Below are 23573 nucleotides of genomic sequence, written 5' to 3'. Positions count from 1 at the left end.
ACAAAATAAGCAACAACTAACTGAACACAGTCACTGGCTGTCATTTCCTAAAACAGCCCAACACTTGTTTTAAGCAAACATTATTAAAAAAGGAAGACTACTTTCAGCAGCGAATGAATCCATATTTAGCGCTCCAGCAAGTTATTTCCAACAGCAGGCCAGTGTATGTGGGACTGAGTTGTGTATTCATGATGATGAATGCAACAGGTCACCCAGAGCAACAATGTGGCTCACTGATGTGTTTTTAAATGTTCATCTTCCTCTGTGATTATACACACCCTCAGTGGAGTTATCTTGCTGGATGAATAATTACATATTTTACTTATACTACCTTCATTTTAGCTGGAATGAAATTTTATTTGGGTTGAATGTTGTATTAAAATGATTATTGGTAGAAAGCCTTTTTGACAGTGTTTTCCACAGCTGAAGTAAACCATCATGAATATCCTCGAGAGAAAAGAATCAGGCACAAGCCAAGCAAACTAGCTATATTTGCACAAACAAAATTTATTTGGCCGTATGGTAGACACATTCACACAGATTCTGGAGGTTTCTGACTTGCAAATGGAAAACAGAAGTTTTTTCGCCTTCCGTAAGTCACCGTAGAAAATACAGTAGACATATTTACAGAAATTCTTGATGAATCTGACTTCAGAAAATACAGTGTTGTTTTGTGTAGCTTTTTACAAACACACACATTATTGATATCCTAATATTACAAGCTTAGAAACAGCTACCCCACCGAGCTTTATGTTTCCAGCCCAACCAACTTGACAGTGAAAAAAAGTCTCATAAAACAAAATCAGTTTAAATATGGCCAAACAAAGCCAAAACTAGTTTCTGTGATATTACAGTGCATCAAGTTGCACTGTGAACACAGTGAAACTGTCTGAAGTCCTGCTGCAGTTTTAAGAACACACCATCATAATGGTCACATATAAAAACTATTCCTGTACAGATATTTGAAGGGAAATCAATGGTTATGTTACTGTAAGATCAGTGATGTGGTTTAAGACTACTATTCCTGTTTATCATCATGCAACACATCAATGTGGACCATTGTGTATAATATAATACTGGTCACTGAAGGACTTCATTAACAGCTGTCTGAGGCTGCATCACAGGAAGCTCCAGCCTCTCGCACTCCATCAGCTTCAGGGTCAGGTGCTGGGCGATCTCATTAGGATCAGTGTACAGTGCAGCTGGAACATTCTGAGGAGGAGAATAACATCTGTGTAAAAATGCAACAATAAATACAGTACATCATGGAAGACTTTCAAATATAATACGTCAAGAGGTTTAAAGCACATTCTACTAAGACATAAAATCTGGTAATAAAGGTTTTATTTAACCTAGAATTTTCCCATATAAATGTAAGCCTTAAACAAAAATACTTGGTGACAAAGTTTGATTGCAAATGCTGTAACATAGACATGATTTACGCAAATCTCTGTAATATAGTTTTAATTTTATGCAAATATCAACAGGTATAGTGTTTACATGTATATACAGCAGTGCTTAATTTGTGCCGGAGCTCGACGGAGCGCCGCTCCAGTACCTCTGAGTTTAAGCCTTTTGCGCTTCGGCACCTCTAAAGTGCGCTCCTACACTGCACTGCTGTTCTACACAAATAAAATCCAAGATTTCATCCAGGGTATGTCTAATCGCCCTTTAAAACAAGTGCAGGTACGCCATGCATTTTAATTTAATTAATTATTTAATCACAAATTATTAATGGCACATTTCACGGACTCCGGCACCTAATAATTTACAAATTAAGCACTGATATACATTATATGGTAATGTTAGATAATCAAATCATATATCAGGCATAAAAACACTCGGTGGCCACTTTATTAGTTACACCTGTAAAATCTATTTCAAGCCAATACAACAATTCCCCGTTTTAGAAAGATAGTGATGTTCAATTTTGATTGATTTGTTTGATGTCTGAATGAATTACTCATATTTCTTTTGACATGAGACCAGACCCCCCTTCTCACATTTTTGTAAAAGCAGCTTCTGAAATAACCAGTTTAGTGAGTCAGTTTGTAGCCAGTGTTCAGTTCCACTATTTTTAGACTAAAGACAGACTAGAATAGAATATCATGGGGAGGATCTGGGTGTGACACTGGACAACCAGCTGTCTTTCACTGCCAAAATCCCTGCAACAACCCCCTCCTACAGATTAATTCTAAACAACATCAGAGGATACATCCATTCGTCACCCAGGAGGAAACGCAGGTTCTGTTCCAGGCTCTTGTCATCTTGCACATAAAATACTGCAATTTCCTCTGGCCGGTGTGTCTGCATATACCATCCAAGCTCTGTAGCTCATCCAGAATGCAGAAACTAAGCTGGTGTTCAACCTACCCGCATCCTGTGCTGGCTACCGGTGGCTGCTCGCATCAGATTCAAGACACTGGTACTTGCCTACCATGCTGTGAATGACACCCCAGCCAGTCCACTTCACTCTGCAACTGCAACTCTGCCAATCAGCTTGCTACTCCCTCACTATGGAGGGGGTCAGCTACCGCTCAACAAAACATTCATCATCTTTTAATAACTGTGAAGCACAGGAGGCCTCTGAACGCTGGAAAAATAGCGGCCTGGTCTCAAACTTTCTCATATTACAGCTGGAAAGTACACTAAAATGTGTTTCAGAAAACATTTGAGGTGAGAAATTGGCAATTTAGAAACAGAATTTTTATTCATATTCGACCAGCACAAAACTCATCAAGTTTGTTTGTTGAACGTGCAAATAAATCAGCTGAAATGAAGACTGATCTATCTAGGTATCTGAGTCTGTGGCGTTGCGATTTGGACTGTATTACAGAAAAAAACTCCCCGTATGAGTGACAGAGTTTAAAGTGGTCATATTATGCTCATTTTGAGATTCATCATTTTATTCAGGGGTTGTAGCAGAACAGGTTTACATGGTTTCAGTTTCAAAAAACACCATATTTTTTGTCATACTGCACATTTCTGTGTTGAACGCTCCGTTTTAGCTATGGAGTGATGCATCGCAGTGTGTTTTCGCATGCGTTTTTGAGGGCGTGTCTGACTAGCCGCTAGGCGAGCATTTTGATGGGTATTTTTTTTGACGTGGGCATAAAGCGGAAGAAAAGGCTGGACTACAAAACGAGCTGTTTCAGGCAGTTCAGAGCAGTGTTTTCTGTGGGAGATAGGAAGCCAAAAGCAATGAGATAACTTCTGTTACGGACTGGCGCTTTAAAAATAACACTGAATTGAAGGTAGCATTACTAACCAAATGCCCACTGACTTGAGTAATTACGAACAGGTAAGGGTGACAACTCATCATCTCATCATTATCGTGCCCATCATGTGAATATGTCCCACTAATGTTACAATCCACAGCATCTTCACATTCTGCAGAAAATATTTCTGATCTAATGGCTGGTGGTAAAAAGAGCCATGTTACAAATGAATAGGAGGTGAGAGAAACTTTGATGAGTCTGTCCAATATATTATTTGTTTTTTTGGGAGGGAATGTCACCATCACCTGTTGTCATTTTGATTGCCTGCCCAACATCAAGAGGGCAGCCCTGACCAGAACTGTGCTGATTCCTGCTCCGTAGCTGTGCCTTGTAGCTTGTAATCAGTACATGCCGTGTTATAGCTCACCTTCAGTTCTGCTATTTTGCTTTCCCTCGTACTGAACTCTCGGAGCATGTAGTTCTTCCCAGCCTGCAATCAAAAACAGCATCAGCATTCATTATTTACTGGAGCCTTTACCACAGTCAGTATGGATCATCTTCTGCCACAGTTCAATTGTAAAACCCTTTCACTGCAACTTGCCTCGTGATACAGTCGTGTGTCATTTATTCTAATCAGCACTCCATCCACTCGTAGGAAGAAACGCAGCAACAAGAAGAAACTGGTGGGCATCACCCTCTGTAACAAGACACACAGCTACAGGTTACACTGCAGAGTTGCTCTCACAAAACGCATTGGTTCAAATTGTTTGCATGCAACATTTTTTGTTTTTAAATTATTATTATTTTTAATTCTTCTAACAATTATTTATTATGGTGCTTTTCATAGGCATGTGCGAATGTGTGTATGTATGTAGGTTTTTTTCTGGGCCGATACAGGCCAATTCTGATACCGATTATTAGTAACCAATTAGACTGAATTAGACCGATGACCGATGACCGATATTTGGATGACGATACATCTGCTGTAAAAAATTTTAATCTTGGTGACAAACTTGAACACAAAACTTTGTTGAAAATAACAAGATTAAAGTTAATTGTCATGTTTAATCTTTATAAATAGTCAATTAAATGAACTAGAGATCTATCCCAGATGGATGATACTATTTATTTGTTCTGTTCTTTATCTATACTTTTATTGGTTTTTCATTACTAAAGAATTGCCTTTTAAAAATATGTTACTTAAAAAAGAATGAATTCAGAACAGTAATCAGGACATGACAGTTTATTATACCCTACTGTTTTCAGAGCAGCAACAAAAGTAAAGTTTACAGCAGTGAATTAACAATATAGAATCAGTATCTCACTAGGAACAAATGGAACATGTAAAATAAAATATATTCCTGACATCAACATACTGAGTGAAGTTTAGAGAGCCCAAACAGTCCCTTTCATTCCTTCCTCTGCTGTAGAGAGGAGCTGGTTTCCCTCAACAAGCAGCGGAGTTTACAAGGATTTGCTAAATTTTAAGGTACGTAGCATCTCAGCTAAACAGACTACAGACAGATTTAGCTTGTTTATAACAAACAAGCCGAGCTAGCACATGTGCTTGTTTAAACCAAAACACAGCTGCGGTGGATGAGATGAAAATATCGCTAGGTGCTCGTTCCTGCCTGTTGTGCTGATGCAGTATCAGCCTTTAGGGGGAGAGCGGGGTGAGTTGAGCCAGTTTTTACTTGAGGTGTCTAAAGTGAGGACATGACAGTAAGGTCTGTTAAAAGGCTGTGGTGCATCCCTGTGAATAATCAGTTTGGATCTAAAATAAACAGTTTTAAAAATATGGCCTTACAAAAAAAAGTGGACTTGCCCCATGTGAGGGGTAAGTTGAGCCACACGGGGGTCGGGGACATCAATGTCATTTCATCGTACAAACTCAAACGCCAGATCCCAACAATCCCTTGCACTTAGATAGTGAAACATTGCAGCTATGTCTCCTAGTTTTTTCATATCAATGTATCATTTTTAAAGTCATCTTGTTGATCATCATGTCTTGTGCCACCTGATGTATAGACTTCCCTTTTTTGTACATCTCCCACTACTCTGTCCAAACCCACCAGAGGAGTTGAAGCCTGTCTGTGTTCCATTTAAAGAAGCATGACATGATGGTTTCTGGTCTAAAATGCATAATGCCACATCATTTCAGTGATGCACAAGAATGCAATGTAAAATTACAGTAAAATATCTGGCTCATTTCCCCTTTAGTCTTTAGGCTCAAATTACACCATCCCTGCCATTCTAACAAAATTGTGTCATCCAGCTGTTTAAGGGTAATGTCATGCTAACAGTATAGCCACAAATTATAACTTCCTAAAGCACTAACACATGCGTAAGATTTTCTCAAACCTGTCTGTAATTGTTCAGACAAGAATCAGGACGCAAACATAAGAAAATCACTTTGAACGGCAAAAAACTGTTTTCTGATCTTAAATGTGCTCATCACTTATTCCATGGGCCTCTCACCATCACAGGGTGAGTAAAATGGATGACTCTTCAAAAATATGTGGTCACATGACCAATTTTGTCTATGGTTGCCAAGAAACAAGGGGTGGCTCAACTTCTCCACAGGCTCACGTCACCCCGCTCTCCCCTACTACCGTTTTTGCTGCACTTACTTCCAGTAACGGCCGTAGTTGTAGTCAACTTGTGTAATCTACACTCCGCTAGCTCCGCGCGTGTGTGTGCAGAGCTCTGGTGAGACAGGAGAGGAGGGGCTACAGCGTGGTGGTAAATTCCTCGTATGTGTACACATACCTGGCAATAAAGCCGATTCTGATTTTGATTATTGGAAAAATGCTGAACAACAGTGCTGATAATCGGCCAGACCGATTATTGGTCAACCCCTAATGCATGTGTGCTTGTTGGCATGTATTTATGTATTGTTGTGAGTAAGATTTGGGCCCTGAGTCTGTGACAAAGTTTTAATTAATTGATTCAGTATATCAGTGCAACTTTGTCTAAATCTTAAACATTTGTAAATCTGGGGCCGTATTACAGAAGGTTCCTAGCCTAAAAATCTAACTGCTTGGTAACCATGGTAATAAGGGTTAGGACCTGGTTTAGGAACAAGGCCATTACAGATAAACAGTTCCTAAGTAAATGTTCCTTTCCTAATTTAAGATAGGAAAGTGGATTACAGAAGCATCCTAACTTCGTTAAATCTTAAACTCTCCTAACTTTAGAACTATTCAGCTGTGCTAACTTGCACTTTTCCACCAGGTGGTGTTTGTTAACTCGTTTAATCCACATGGCTGCTCTTTCATTGCTTTAACAAAATCAACAAAATGTCAACAGGTGGAAATATTAATTGATCTACCGATGTGTTAGATGACAAACACTCTTTAGTAGAAAGGCCGTAGGCGATGTAACGCGAGATAATGTTTCATTATATAAATAATGTAAAGGTTTGATGTTAACAAAAGGATCCTAATGCAAGTCTGTGATAGAAGGATTTTGTTAAAGACAAGAAATAAATGAAAAACAGGATGACATTAGCCTGCAGCCTTTATTATTAACTTTTTTTTACCTTCATTATTAACTTTCCCGAGGAGAGTAGCTATAGGTTTCTGCCGGGGTCAGTGAGGGAGCACAGGAGGAGCCGCCACCGGGTTTCATCTGCTCTTTGGACACAAGAGTTGCCTTTCTCTACGTATCACTTGTCAGTGGACTTATTTTCTTCTTGACAGCATCAACGCTCGCCTGGATGCCGAATATAAAGCAGAGACTGTGTCCGCTATTTTAGCACACTCTCCGTCTTTCATTCCCGAGTGAGCGTTATGTCAATTTGGATTTCTCAACGCATGTTATCAACACCTCCTAAGTCATCTGACTCAATAATAGTTGTTGTTTCTGGTCCATTTTTCAGTGTATGTTTCATTAAAAAAACACCAAAAAAACAAAACAACAGTTAAATATTAGATTAAAATAGGAACTTTCTGTAATACGGCCCCTGGTCCTCATTTGAATCGACAGTGTGACCTGTTTGACATGAACACAGCACTCACAATTTTGACGCTGATCATTGAGACTCCGTGGTCATGCAGCTCGTCTTCGAACAACAGCACCTCATCAAAGAACATGATCTGTTCCCGAGCCTTCAGCTTCTCCATGTCGATGCGTTCCGCTGTCTTAGTTACCTTCAGAGGAACAGGTAGAAATGAAACACAGGTGCAAGGAGAGCTGTTCAAAGACACAAAATCCCTCTCCACATGTAAGACTTCTAAGGGTCCAAATAACAAAGGTGTTGATGATACTGTGTTCCATTCTGTTACTGAAGACAACCCACCTTTATCTGCATACCTTCTCCTATCAGAGTTCCTCTGTAGTCTGTGGTATATGTCCAGTCGTAGGGTCTCACCACCTCTTTGGAGTGTTCAGAATCAGCTCTAGAAGGAGATCCCAGCGATTCATGTTAACAACGCAGGTGACATTTTTTATGCCTCTGTTTAATATATTATTTTACATCATTTTTCAATACATAACTATTATTTTCTAAAAAGGAGTTTTCCTTCTTGTAGCTATTCTGACAACATCCCTGTGTGATATCTGCGACATCCTGTTGTCTCAGAGTGGAGCTCGCCAGCCTGCAGCTCTTTGCCTGCAAACGCCACATCGTGTTGTCTTGTGATTTCATTTTGAATCCAAATTTTATTCAAATTAGCTTTATTGGCATGAATGTATTGCCAAAGCTACATATAAATTACATAAATACAATTAATTTCATACATTTCATTAGATACTTATCTTCCTAATTTTATTTACATCATACATCACTGAGAGCGCACCTGAGAGGTATGCATTACTGCTTGAAAATGGGAAGAGATCTACAGGAGAAAAGGCCTCATATTACCGTGAAGCAAGCGTTGGGGGCGGCACAATTACATACAAAGTCAATTCACAGAAGCAGAGAAACGCGATTTCCTGAGGATGTGTTGGCCGCAATGCAAAGGGATTCATGTCAATGAAAAATTTTCACAGTGACACAGTGTCGCAGCTATCAGCGTTGACTGAGATTTTTTATTTTTTTTTAAAACCTGTCCTGCCCAGCAGCCTGGTATAGAGCATGATGAGCTGGATACCATATTGTGCCAGAAAGATTTTACTTTAACAAGAGAGTATTAATATACTCCTTTGTCTGTTTTATTATTTATTTAAATTTATTTGTCACCGGGCCGGACAGGGGGGCAGACACGGGGATGGGGGGGCACAAACAGACAGCACAGAGAAAGGACAACACCTGCAAGAGAAGGGGGAGGGGACAACAGGGAAAAGCAGAGGGAAACACCAATTGCAGAAAGCAACGAAACCTCCAATAGAACAGAGAGGGGGGCTTGGGGAGGAGAAAAACAACAACAACAACAACAACAACCAAACACAAACAAAAACAAACAATAAAAATAATAATAGTAAAAACAACCAGCCGAACAGCAGCAATAAACAGCTGACATAGTATGACAACAGAGAGAAATGAAAACAAGAAACAGTCAAGCAACATAAATAAACAACACAGCACAGCCATGAGAGCTGGAATAATAACAATTAATTTAAATAAGTAACTGAAAGAAAAGCATCAGGAATAATTCTGCCAGGGACAACCTACATTTGTTTGTGTCTATATGTGAGACTGTGTGTGTCTGTGTCTGTCTCTGTTACAGAATGTAGTTATTAGTGAGTGAGACGCCACAACTGCGCTGTACCGACTCCAGCGACAGGCAGGCAAGAACCCCAGTAGCCAATAGGGGTGGGAGAAAAAAAATAATAATAAGAAGTTGACTCCCAGATGGACCCCGACCCAACCAACAAACGCTGAAGACACCGGTCATCCAAATGGTAATCGACAACGCAATGCCACCGAAAGCAAAAGGTGGAACCCGGAGAAGAGCGGCGCCCGGACCGACCGTGGCGCGCACACATCAGAGACCAGTGCAAACACGCTGTCCAGGCCACGGTGCACCGCGATTAACAGTCTGCCGTCCCCAAACCGCCGGAAAAGTGAAGACCGCCAGCACCAGCCAACATCCCCCATGCACAGCAGGGAGCGATAACGCGGCAGAACCAGGAAGACAGTCACCAGCCCAACATCCCGCATGCACAGCACGCACTCTGGCCGCCACGCAACGCCAGCCAAACTAGGAACGCGGCAACTAGCTCAGCTGCATGTCACCACAAACCCACCCACCCATTAAGAGCTGAGAAAACCAGGCACAAGCCCAGAACAAATCGGAGCACAGCTCCCCCCCGCCCCGCCCTCACACTGCACATCCCGACAACTAACTTCATATACTTCAGTCTCCAGAGGAGTCCAACAACTGGCCGATAGAGAAATGGGGGAGCACGAATCTGAGGCCAACGAAGCAAACCAGGGACACAAACTAGTCCCTCCAAGCTGACTAGGAAATGCCTCCCCAGGACTCCAAAGCAGAAACCGAACACCCAGCAGCCATCCACAGACCCTGCACAGAAAAAAACAATGCATCAAGATGCATCGACAATTGCTCTACAATTTGTTGAATGCATGTCATGGTTTGTGAAGTGCTGTATGGTGGAGTAAAGATAAGGTGCGTGGTAACTAAGGTGCAGTTAAAATTGGAGGGTAGCTGCAACACGGGCACCCCACAACTGTTAGATAGCGGAACCTCCCAACGTGTCCCTCTCACCCCCCAAGCTCTGTGTCTATTGTGTAATTAAAGTTTAGGGGCGGCCAGTGGGGGAGGAAGAAGGGCGAGGCAGCAATAAAACAGCCCCACTCACCAAACGCCCTGCAGCCTGCCTGCCCCCCAGAGTCCTAAGGGTGTATATAGTGAAACATGGCCGAAGGGGGGAGGCTAGAATGGTCCTCCTGACTGGAGCCAGGTTCCTGACTGAGACTGTCCTGTCCTAACATGTTGTAGTTGGTTTGGCATCATTTTGAGCCGTTTATTGCAATTAAATCACAGCAAAATGTTTGGTTTGGTTTTATGACTGTATTTCTTGAGGAAGCTTAAGAAGGCCAAATTTTACAGAGGAGCAATAGAAAGCATCCTGACTGGAAACATCACTACCGTGGGATGTGCACGGTCCAGGACCGGAGGGCTCTGCAGCGGGTGAAGATCATTGGTACCCATCTCCCGAGCATCAGTGATATCGGTGAGGTGAGCTGCAATAATGTACTGTATATTATCTGCTACGTAGCAGAAGGGAGTTACAAAACTCAATTCCACTCTACAACTTGTTATATTGTGACAATAAACCTAAAATCTGTTATGGCAGAAAATTGTGTCCTCTTACATTTAATCTTTTATGTATGTTCTTTTACTATTATTATTATTATTATTATTATTATTATTATTATTATTATTATTATGTACAGTGGGGCCAAAAAGTATTTAGTCAGCCACTGATTGTGCAAGTTCTCCTACTTAGAAATATGAGAGAGGTCTGTAATTTTCATCATAGGTACACTTCAACTATGAGAGACAAAATGAGAAAGAAAAAAAATCCAGGAAATCACATTGTAGGATTTTTAAAGAATTTATTTGTAAATTATGGTGGGAAATAAGTATTTGGTCACCCACAAACAAGCAAGATTTCTGGCTCTCACAGACCTGTAGCCTCTTCTTTAAGAAGCTCTTCTGTCCTCCAATCGTTACCTGTATTAATGGCACCTGTTTGAACTCGTTATTTGTATAAAAGACACCTGTCCACAGCCTCAGTCAGAATCCAAACTCGACCATGACCAAGACCAAAGATCTGTCGAAGGACACCAGGAAGAAAATTGTAGACCTGCACCAGGCTGGGAAGAGTGAATCTACAATAGGCAAGCAGGTTGGTGTGAAGAAATCAACTGTGGGAGCAATTGTAAGAAAATGGAAGACATACAAGACCTTTGATAATCTCCCTCAATCTGAGGCACCATGCAAGATCTGATCCCGTGGGGTCAAAATGATCATGAGAACTGTGAGCAAAAATCCCAGAACTCCACGGAGGGACCTGATTAATGACCTGCAGAGAGCTGGGACCAAAGTAACAGAGACTACCATCAGTAACACACTACGCCGAGAGGGACTCCTGCAGTGCCAGGTGTGTCCCCCTGCTTAAGCCAGTACATGTCCAGGCCCGTCTGAAGTTTGCCAGAGAGCGTATGGATGATCCAGAAGAAGACTGGGAGAATATCATGTGGTCAGATGAAACCAAAATAGAACTTTTTGGTAATAACTCAACTCGTCATGTTTGGAGGAAGAAGAATGCAGAGTTGCATCCCAAGAACACCATACCTACTGTGAAGCATGCGGCAGGAAACATCATGCTTTGGGGCTGTTTCTCTGCAAAGGGGACAGGAAAACTGATCCGTGTTAAGGGAAGAATGAACGGGGCCATGTATCGTGAGATTTTAAGCCCAAACCTCATTCCATCAGTGAGAGCCTTGAAGATGGAACGTGGCTGGGTCTTCCAGCATGACAATGATCCCAAACACACACCTCGGGCAACAAAGGAGTGGCTCCATAAAAAGCATTAAGGTCCTGGAGTGGCCTAGCCAGTCTCCAGACCTGAACCCAATAGAAAATTTGTGGAGGGAGTTGGAAGTCCGTGTTGCCCAGCGACAGCCCCAAAACATCACTGCTCTAGAGGAGATCTGCATGGAGGAATGGGCCAAAATACCAGCTACAGTGTGTGCAAACCTGGTGAAGACTTACAGGAAACATTTGACCTCTGTCATTGCCAACAAAGGTTATGTTACAAAGTATTGAGTTGAACTTTTGTTATTGACCAAATACTTATTTTCCACCATAATTTACAAATAAATTCTTTAAAAATCCTACAATGTGATTTCCTGGTTTGTTTGGTTTTTTTTTTCCCCCTTTCCTCATTTTGTCTCTCATAGTTGAAGTGTACCTATGACGAAAATTACAGACCTCATCTTTCTAAGTAGGAGAACTTACAATCAGTGGCTGACTAAATGCTTTTTGGCCCCACGGTATTGTGTTTTATCCATAACCTTTCCTCTCCTATACTCCTTATGTTAGTCTGTCCACATTTACAAGGGTTTAGGGCAGAACTGTGAGATTGTTTTTGGTGTTTTCCTCTCCTGGAATGTTCATTCAAGGCTGAGAGAGGATCTCTGTTCCCCAAAACATAGAAACCTAGACCGTGTAAATAATGATGCATCCCTTTGCTCGGGGCCAGACGTTAGTGACTGTCTTAGGAGACAGAACCTCTGGTCCAGCTGATTTGTATTGTCTGTTTATTCTCTTTTGTTAAATAAATTCTTCAAAGACAACAGTTTGTAACTCAATTATTTGCTCAGCCCCTCACCAGGAATATAATTTCCACGACATTATCTACCTATACTGCTGTAGTAATCGCGGCTTGGGTTTATTCGCATTACTGCATTGTTTTTGAACACCCGGCAGTAGTGCAGCGGCCAAACTCACAGGAGAAAAGCAACGCAAAGATTGAATTCGCATTTGGTCTGAATGCACAATTAGAATTTTGACATGTCAAACGCTAAAAATCCTCTAGCTGTGGCCTTGTTGACAGTGTGATGTGCATCTTGCCTGCTCTCCTGCCATTCCTGAGCACAGGCCACCTTGACAGCGTCCTCCATGTTGTTGACTCTCTTAAGGGCATTAATGGCGCTGAATTCGATGCCGTAGCCATCTGTGTGTTGGATGCGGAGGACGTTGTCCCCAAACAGCATCTCTGGAAGGGAGGGCATGTTCATCTCCTCTGCTAACCTGGAAAACAAATCCCAAAAAGCTGGTTACTGGGAACACTTCAGTTCTTATTTACTGATGTAGCTCTACTTATTCATTGCAGAGTCTCATTAATGGAGCTGGGAAAATTTGTATCAAATAGGTTTTCTCCATGCTCAGAAGTTAAATGTTAAGTATTACAGACAGTTTTATATTACAGAGTACAATCTAGACCTGCTCTATGAAAAGTGGAATGAAATAACTTCTGTTATGAATAGCAGTTATATAACTTAAGCTGAATTAATACTTTTGCCTATTAAACTCTTGATTTTTCCATAAAATTCCAGTTATTTTCCAGACTATGTAAGGACATCACATGTAGAGAATATTCTCTGTGTGCTGGTTCCAAAACTCCATTGAACAGACTGTATATCATTATGCTTACAGTGTGTAAATTATATAAACACAAGCAAACACCAAATGTCCTCAGGACCCAGGACTCTGGCTCAGTCATGGCTCCATCGCAGTATCAATGTCTGCTGGCAACGTTTCAGCAGAGTTTCTGACGTTCAGCAGACACTTTTTATTGTGTTGTACAAGCAAAACTCTGTTTGCCACTAATTTAGATGGAGGTGCCAGATGCTTGTGGCTGTGTAATTACTACCTCACACCCTGAGGAGGCCACAATGGAAAACAATTTAGGTTTGAAAAGGACTGTGGAATACTAGGAATGCTGGAAAGTTCAGAGTGTAATCAGCAAAGTACAAGGTAAAAAGTTCAAAGCACCTTTGAACTTCAATTACATGCTGTATCTCAGCTATATGGGCCCATCAGCTATGTTGTTGTTTTTAGTTATGTGTAGGCTTTATTGGGGGTCAGAATTGATTTTGAGATAACAACGGGGAATGAGTCGGTTCCAGTGTTGGAGTTCAAGTCAATCAAATTGTGCCTCCCCTTAGCTTTACCTGAGCGTCCTTAAGCCTGACCCCAACTTGTCATCTTAAACCATGCTTAATGTTGATTTTAGTAATTAGTCAAAGATAGAAGACAAATACAAGAGGAACATCTCACCGTTCAATGTCTTTGGATTTCATGATGTGGTTCTTGGCAGCAGTCACTTTCCATGGTCCAAAGGTGAAGTCCTGCTTACTGCTCTTGAAACCATGTGACATCATTGTGGACAGAGAGGCCAACATCAACTGTAGGAGAGATAATCAGCAGACTTTTCAAAACAGACTGGACTGAGCCTGAAATGAGGGCATCTGGATGTGTGTGCGGTTAATTAGGAGTTTCCAAAAGGTACAGCCAGATTTGACATTCACACTTAAATATAAATGGATGCCTGTCAGTGTTTCTTATGTTGTGTTGTATTACAAAACAACTCTTGTTAGTGGATGTTATGTTGTTCTGGTTATTCCTAAATGTTTGTTTGACTTTGAGAATATAAAGGCCTTTCTGCCGTTACTGTTGGCCACTTCTCAGCTGTTGTAAGGAAACAGTGAGCTGGATGGGGTGGAGGTCAGAGCTCTGTGCAGGCCAGTCAAGATCCTCCACACCTCAATGGAGCTGGCTGTGTGCACAGGGTGCTGTCATGTTGGAACAGAAACGGGCCTTCCTTGATGTTAACATTTCTTATTTACATCAGCATGTTGGAAATTTTCCAAGATGTGTATGGGCGGGGCCTAAAAGCAGGTCTACTAACACCACATTGATTCCAAGTACTAGTGTTAAGGAAATCGAGGCTGAGGAGAAAACAGACAAACTAAAAAATATAACTGTCAGTAAAACAAAAAGTGACAGTGATCCAGCCACCTGACTGTGACCACACACACACACTCACACACACCTTCACATTTAGACTCTGAACTTGTTGGGGGGCATCTGTCTCCCAAATCTGCATCTTAATGAATGAACACACCCCTCATGTTTTTATGTCACCCTTTTAAAAAAAAGGAGTTGTTGATTTGCACTAATGCAAAAATTAATTTTTGCACGTTCAATTTTAATTTTATTTACTCGGTCCAATCAGTGCATCACGTATTTCTGAATAATGTTAGCATTAGCTGGTTAACTTCGTTTAGCCCAGCACAGATGAATAATTTATGTATTCAAACTTTTGGACGAATTCGGGTGCTAGCTAACGTTAACGTTACTCCCATGCTGGAATACTGGATTACAGGACACTTGCTTCGTTGGTAACGTTACATAAATAACTAACTTATCAAAAGCACGTCCAGGTGGATCTCTAGCTTCTGAAAGGAACGAACACCAAAGACAGTCCCACTGTGTAATACATTGTACACTAATAATAGAACAACAAAAGCCTTACCTTGGTGTTGTTGTCAACTGCTACCTGTCATGGAGATGACGTGAGAGCGCCGGTAAAAACCGTCCGGTTATGTTTGCTGGGCTCAAGCTGGGGTTCCTTTGTTAACGTTCCTCCTGTCAGCTTCCTTCTTCTTCATATGGATTTAGGTCAGTTTAGACGCTTCTAGGAGTATTACTGCCCTCCTCAGGAAGCCACTATAATGATAATGTTATTGCTTCAATAATTTATGTTAAGCCCTGTGTCGTGTAACAACCATAGACTGTATATAAGAAAGATAAGGTAAGAACTGTAATACTACTTTGACAATCAAGTGGTGGTTCTCATTTTGACCCAATATATATTTAAGTGAGTATGACCGAACTCCCAAATCTGATAATCTCTTGAACAGAATGCTCCTTTCTATATTATATTTGTTACATTTCAGTAAAACATGTTCCACTGTTTCAGAATTCCCACTCTCACAAAGCCCATTAGGATGCTTTCCAGTAACATATAAGCACCGATTCAACCCACAATGCCCAAGTCTCATCCTACAGATTTCAACAGAATCTCTTCTGGATCCATAACAATGCCTGACTTTTGTAACCTGAGATTGCAAAGAGCAGTAATGTCTCCCCTTGGTCTCATTGTCCCACAATCTTTGCCATTCCCTTTCAATACTTAATTTTTTTCTTCTAGTTCCACTCTTCCCAATGATATATTTATATCTGTCTCTAACTTCTATGACACAGGAAGTTGTTGTAACTTAACTGTACATGCTCAGATCTCTACCAAATTTTACATGTTTATTAAGAATCAGACCCTGAACACATGTACATGCCGACATTCACCCACAGTCATAGCGCCACCTGCTGGCAACAGGAAATGTCACGTTTTATGGTACGATGGACTACTCCTAGCAGGTTGGCCATAGCAACTTCAAATCTGTCCCAGAAAACCCTTTATCACATTGACGATGCCATGTTGTAAACTTGTGAGTTTTCGTTTAATGGCGTGGCGGCGAAGCTCCAAGTTTCGCCATGACACAGGAAGTTGTTGTAATTTCACTGTACGTGATCAAATCTGTACCAGATTTTACAGTTTTGATAAGAGTCCCGCTCTGAACACATGTACATGCCAACATTCCCCCATAGTCATAGCGCCACCTGCTGGCAACAGGAAGTGACCTTCAATGACGCAGCCCCCGCAGAACATTTTACCTACATATATGAAATTTCTGTGGCACATGTATCATGTCCAGACGTACAAAAAAGCCTCTTGGAGCCATTGCCTAAACCAAACAGGAAGTCAGCCAATTTGGATTTAATTGTGATTTTTGGCAATTATTTACACACTGTATTATAACAAACTCCTCCTATGGATTTAGTCCAACCAACTTCAGATTTGTGCTGTACAGTCTAAACCCATTGACGATTAAAAGTTGTACAAACTGTGAGTTTTCGTGGAATAGCATGCCCGTGGCTTCAAAAATCGATGATTCCCCATAAAACAGGAAGTTGTTATAACTTCAGTATACATGCTCACATCTGCACCAAATTTGGAATACATTATAAGAGTCCTACCCTGAACACATCTATATGCCAATATTCACTCAAAGTCATAGCACCACCTGCTGGCAACAGGAAATGACACATTTTACGCTGTACTACTCCGAGCAGGTTGGACATATCAACTTCAAAACTGTCCTAGGAAACCCATAACACATTGATGAAAAACACCATGTTGCAAAACGTGTGAGTTTGTAGTTAAAGGTTCAGTGTGTAATATTTCTGAGGATCTATTGACAGAAATGCAATATAATATCCAGAACTATGTTTTCAGTGGTGTATAAAGACCTTACATAATGAACCATTATGTTTTTATTACCGTAGAATGAGCCATTTACATCTACATAACCGCGGGCACCCCCTTCTATGGAGGTCGCTGTATTTTGTCGTCATTTTTCTACAATAGCCAACAACGAACAAACAGTGCTACAGAGCGTGTTTTGTCATCACAGCGTTCTTCTTCTGCGTGTATAATTCCGGCAGTGTAGACGCCCGTCACTACATTAAATGCGTCCGTAGAAGAAGAAGAGGGAATAATAATAATAATAATAATAATAATATGCAGTCTCTGAGTAGTCTTCTGGTTTATTAGAAGTAAGAAGTGAAGTGACATTTGGACCAATGAACAAGCACACACGTGTTATTTAGCACGAAAGCCAACAGCCTGATCTTTATACCATGAAGCCAGATGGAGTCGGGACAGATACAAACAGCTGATGGCAGAAATCACGGATGTTGTGGATTTTCCCAGATGGAAGGCTATAGTGTGGGACAAATGTTTTCAAAGCGGTGCTGAAGTTGTCCGTTTTCTGCTGGACAGGTAATTAACTTAAGTTTGTCGGACTTTAGAGATGCAAATGAAAGCTGTTGTTTGATAGCTTTAGCTTGAAGCTGGCTATAATTACTGAAAGGCATGTTTAGGGGACAGAGGAAGTGATGTATAATACCTTCATGCAGCGTCCGAAGCATGTAGCAAATTCGCAGCCGCACGGGCAGAGCTCCAGAATCTCCAGCTTAAATTTTCTTTGCGTTTTTAACTACTCTTCTTGCTACTGCCATTAATCTCTTATATTCCACTGCAAAACCCACCACTGGATACTGTCTTAATTTTCTATACGCTCAATTTCTATCCCTTATCACATTCTTTATTCCACCAAGGAACCAACATACGAGTTCTTGGCTTTTGTGTATTGGGAATGGTGCAAAGAGCGACCTTATGAATAAATGAACTCAGGGATGCATTCCATACTTTTACAGATGCTTCACTGTCCAACGTATCAACTAAATATTTAGTTCTCTCCTGAAACTCATCCCATTTAGCCTTATCAAACTTACATTTTGGAATCGTCTCTTCTTCTTCTCTATTCAATTGTCTTCCAAATCTACATAAGATTGGGTAGTGGTCACTGCATAGTATATCTGTCCATAATATCCCATTCTCCAATTCTGGATAAGCTTGAGGAAGCAATTGATAAATCGAGGCAACTGCTCGTATTCCTACCTGTCAGCTCATTTAGGCGCAGCATACCAGGGGAGATTTATCAAAACAATAATTGCCTGGATATATCTCTACACATCTGTCTGCAATTTCACTAGATTTTACTTTTTCCAGTGATTAAAAGTACAACTTAAAGGCGTAGAAGATTTCCGCTTACTACAATGGATGTGATATTTACCCATGAGAACAATCATATTCACTAGATCAGATGAGAATGGATCTACATTGTCCTTATAAAAGTAGATGTGTGACAAGTTAAAAAAAACTTGATATTATCAATCTTAAGTGACAATTATGTAGACTGGACCAAAAGTTTTTGGACATGGGACATGAAAAAAAAAAAGTATTCTAAAGTCTTACAATTATTATTAATTGCCTTACAAAATATACAGGGATCTACTTCAAATTTCAACCTTCTTTTAAGGAAGTCAGCAACTGGATAGGTCTTATAAATTATTTTGAAATGAGTTTCTTTGATTTTGTGGGAGATGCGCCATTTGATGAATTTGAAATGTAGTTTATCTATGGATAAGGTATCCATACTTGGAACCTGTACACACAACCTTCTGTCATAATCAAACAAAAAAGCTTAGATTTAAAAATAAATAAATAAATAAAATACTAGTATATTTGATATTACACTTGTTATCATCTATGTTACATTCATTAATTACAAGATTAGATAAGGTTGGTATAGGTCTTATTCTTGCATACAGTAATGTGTTTTGGATTAGCTGTAGTAATGGTAGTGGTATTGCTTTAAATGTAAATGTAAATGCTCTGTATTTGTATAACGCCTTTCTAGTGTTCTACACTACATCTGCATTCACCAGTCAGGGGGGAGCCAGGGATTGAACCGCCAACCTTCCGATTAACGGCCAACTCGCTCTACCTCCTGAACCACAGCCACATATCTTATTGTATCCTCTCTGAGTGCAGTTTAGATTATATTTGTGCAGGAAAGCAGTATGTTCTAAAAAATTACCATTATCATCTTATATAACATTCACAAACACAATGCCCTTCTCATACCAATCGATCTTAAATAGTGATTTCCTATTAACTGTAATGACCCTGGATCCATGGAGAGAAAAGTTGTGGATAAATATAATTTTCCAGTATTGAAGAAGTAATCTTGGCCACCTCAAAACCACACTGTAAAAAAAAAAAATCAAGCCCGCCTATTTTCTTAAATAGAGATCTGTATGTGAAACCACATAGAGTCAGTTCATGATAAATATGTTTACAACCAGTTAATCTTAAGGGTCCCAAACATTGCTTCAAAGTCCAAGGCTTTAATACCACCTTTTTTATACTCTTTGACAAACTGAGCTTTTCCAATATAATGGGTTTTATTTTTCCAAAGGAATGGAAAATAATTGAGTTGGGTTATAGGGAGTGACATGGGTAAATTACTTTAGAAATGCCTACTGTTTTAGATAGGGTAACTCTACCAAAGATAGTGAGGTCTCTGGTTAGCTAGCGACTTAGTGCTTCTTTCATATCGATTAAACGATAAGAAAAATTGATATCTTCCCTCCAGATAGCATTTTTAGATAAATTAAATAAAGATAAATATTTTACTTCAGTTTTAACCTTAATCAAAGCAGTACTAGAATCTTCAGATGAATGAATGGGAAGTAGCTCACATTTTTGAATATTAAGGGACAATCCTGAAGCTTTAGAGAATATTGAGACCGTACTGAGGGCAATATCCACCATAAATTTATTCCTTAAAAGGATTGCTGTGTCATCCGCAAAATGATAAATTTTAAAATCATGCAGAGCGGGATTGTTTATTATTTATTTATGAGCATGATAAATAATTGGGTGTCTAAAATAAATAATTTTGGAGAAATCGGGCATCCTTGTCTAATGCCACGAAGTACATCAAATCTAGGCATTATGCCAGGATTTGAGGACATAGAACTATATATGCTATTATATAACATCTTAATAATTTTACACAAGTTGTTTCCAAAACCTAAAAAATGTAGTACTTCAAATAAAAAGGCATGTTCGATAGTGTTGAATGCCGTATAAAAGTCAAGAAATAAAACAAAGGCATCAGTATCAATAAGGTCTCGATAATCAAGCATGTCTAGTAACCTGGAGTGGTTATGTATATTTCGACCCCTTATGAAAGCTGATTGACACTCATCAATTATATGTGATAATCCCTCATTCAGACGATTAGCATAGACAAGTGCCAGCAGCAATTATTACATAATAAGGTAATTGGTCTCCAATTGTCCAGTAAAAGGTTTTATTAGGCTTGGGAATTAGAGTGATGAGACCATGTTTCATAGTAGGAGAAAGACTTCCATTTGATACGCAGTTTAAGTCATTGTGGAGCAGTTCACTGATATCGTTCCAGAAGAAAGTGAAAAATTCTATGGTTATCTCATCTATTCCAGGTGACTTAAAAGATGTCTAAAGGTAATTTAGACATCTTTTGAACTGCTATATCTAACTCCTCAATTCTTAGTTCATCTTCCATAAGTTGTTTAAAGTTGTCATCCATTTTCTTTTTGAAACCCCGGATTTCTTCTAATAAAAACCGATAATCTTCCGTAGAAAAATTGGATTTATAGAAATTACTGTAAAAGGCTTTGGTTTTCTCATCTGCTTCGTCTTGATTTTCAATAATAATGTCATTGATACTAAGTTTCTGAATGTTCTTTTTTGTCTGTCTTTGTTTTTCCAAACTAAAGAAATATGAAGATTTCCCCCCCCTTCTTTCATCCAGTGAGCCCTTGAACGAATCAATGCCCTCTTGGCTTTCTCCATATATATAGTGTCAAGTTGGGACTGAAGGTGGTTTAGTTCTGTATATTCTTTCACTGATAGATCAGCTTTACAACACAGCTTGTTAATGTTACTAATTATGTCTCTGTTATCTTTTTGAGTTTAGATGATTGCTTACTTGTCTTAATTGCTTTGTTTAACTTAAAATTTGAGCCATTCCAATTTGCTCTAATCAGTTGTTTGACCTCCTTACAAAACTGTATCTTCTAATACATTTCCATATGGGATTTATATTAGTCTTGTTCCCACCCAGAGAGAGGGTTAAAGATATTATGCAGAGATCCGTCAAGGGTGATGCAGAGATTTCACATCTATTCATTAACCAATTTGTTTGAAATTAGCCAATAGTCTAGCCTTGAGCACTGGCCATTGTTGGATGCATTGATCCAGGTAAATTGTTTTTTATTTGTGTTTTTCATTCTCCAATAGTCAATCAGATTAGCCTTTGTAATCAGTTCAATTATTGTTTCATCAAATGTGTGGTATTGTCTCCTCAATGGTAGCCAAATATCAGGGGCCAGGTTCAAATCCCCCCCATTATTACTTGTTACTGTTGAATAAAGCATTTTCCAGTCCTCTAAGCTTTTGCCTAAGGATGAGAAGAGATTTTTGTTTTGTGATCTCCTGTTGTATCTATATACACATACTAAAATGTAATTTATTCCATTAAGTTCTGTGGTGACCATAAACCATTAGAGTCGCCTTTGTGGTCAATAATCCTCCCAGGGAATCTATTTAATAAAATCATAACTCCCCACTGCACTTTCCAACATTTAGTGTCTGCCTCGCCTGAATGAGTTTCTTGCAAAAAAAACACAATTACCCTCGCCACTTTCACTCTGTCACTGAGTGAACTCTAGTTGGAGTCACCCTCACTGCCAAATCGAGCTCTCTAACCCGCGTAGGGTATTGTCAAATAAACTGAGATCCCAGTGGACTTCAAGAGATTGAGCTACAGAGGATAACCACGGCCAAACCATCTGAAGAATCATTGCACTCTGAAGCTTCTCTTGTTCAACTGCAACATGGACTGAAGACTGTTAGAGACCATTTGAGGGCTTTCGACAAAGCCTCAAGTCGCTACTAGATTCTACAGCTCAGCAGGAAGGAAGGATTTCATTGCAGGACAACTCCTTCCTGTCCCTTTCTCTCCAAAAAGAAGACATCTAAATCACTCAAGCTCAGTTTGTATAATCAGGTTTTCAATTCAATTTCAATTATATAGCGCCAAATCACAACAACAGTTATCTCCCAGCACTTTTCATAAAAGAGCAGGTCTAGACCGTACTCTATGATGTAATTTACAGAAGCCCAACAACAACAAGAGCAGCACTAGGCGACAGAGGCAAGGAAAAACTTTCTTTTAAGAGGCAGAAACCTCGAGCAGAACCATGGCTCAGGGTGGGCGGCCATCTGCCTCGACCGGTTGGGGTGAAGGAGAGAGAGAGAGGGCGAGAGAGAGAGAGAGGGCAAAGGAGGAACAGAGAGAAAGAGAGAGAGGGATGGAAGGAGGGAGGCAGCCTATAGACTGAATGAAAAATGGTATAGATATTTATAGTAGTGTTAATGATTATAATAACAATAATAATAATAGGACTAGTAACAATAATAATAATAATAATAATAATAATCCTTATTTGTAGAGCACTTTTCAAAAACAAGTTACAAAGTGCTTTAACAAGTGTAAAGAATAATACAAAAAAACAAGATAAGAGCATGAAAACATTGAAAAGACTAAAATACAGATTAATATAAAATTAGTAAAATACAATAAAATAAAAGGGATAAAATAAAGTCAAACAAGATCGGGAAAGGCTCTCCTATAAAAGTATGTTTTAAGAAGGGACTTAAAAGAGTTCACTGACTCAGCCGACCTGATTTCCTCGGGCAGGCTGTTCCAGAGCCTCGGGGCCCTGACAGCAAACGCTCTGTCCCCTTTAGTTTTCAGTCGAGACTCTGGAACAGACAGCAGACCTCTGCCCGAGGATCTCAAGGTAAGTGTTGGTGCGTATGGGACTAAAAGGTCAGAAATATAACAAGAAGAGAGGTCATGAAGAGCTTTAAAAGTAATCAATAGAATTTTAAAGTCAATTCTAAAACATACTGGGAGCCAGTGTAACGAAGCTAAAATAGGAGTAATGTGGTCATATTTCTTTGTTCTGGTTAAAAGCCTGGCAGCTGAGTTCTGGACAGTCTGGAGTCGATCAATAGATTTTTGGGTTAAACAGGTTAAAAGGCTGTTGCAATAATCCAGGCGTGATGAGATGATGGCGTGTAAAATGGTCTCGGTGTCCTTAAAAGTTAACATAGATCAAATTTTAGCTATATTTCTAAGTTGATAAAAACATGATTGAACAAGCTTTGTGGTGTGCTGCTCGAAATTTAAATTACTATCAAACCAAACACCAAGGTTCTTTGCCACAGGCTTAATGTGATTTACTAGGGAACCAGCAGATGGCAGTATTTGATTTGCCATCTGCTGAGACC

General features: G+C 39.9%; 1 protein-coding gene across 1 annotated transcript; it reads right to left on the bottom strand.

Annotated features, from left to right (window-relative positions):
* Nucleotides 1–487: 487 nt before the first annotated feature.
* On the bottom strand, nt 488–15405 carry tiprl (TIP41, TOR signaling pathway regulator-like (S. cerevisiae)). The gene is made up of 8 exons (XM_046038964.1): nt 15234–15405; nt 13976–14103; nt 12767–12946; nt 7519–7618; nt 7238–7369; nt 3820–3915; nt 3646–3708; nt 488–1212 (listed from the first exon to the last, which is right to left on the bottom strand). The coding sequence occupies exons 2-8, from the start codon at nt 14098–14100 to the stop codon at nt 1081–1083; spliced, it is 828 nt and encodes a 275-aa protein (XP_045894920.1). The 5' UTR covers nt 14101–14103; nt 15234–15405; the 3' UTR covers nt 488–1080.
* Nucleotides 15406–23573: the final 8168 nt, after the last annotated feature.

The sequence above is a fragment of the Micropterus dolomieu genome, linkage group LG23 (genome assembly GCF_021292245.1).
Source record: "Micropterus dolomieu isolate WLL.071019.BEF.003 ecotype Adirondacks linkage group LG23, ASM2129224v1, whole genome shotgun sequence".
In the NCBI taxonomy this organism is placed as follows: domain Eukaryota; kingdom Metazoa; phylum Chordata; class Actinopteri; order Centrarchiformes; family Centrarchidae; genus Micropterus; species Micropterus dolomieu.
Note: the sequence above shows the minus strand (reverse complement) of the source record. Positions and strands in the feature narration are given on the sequence as shown.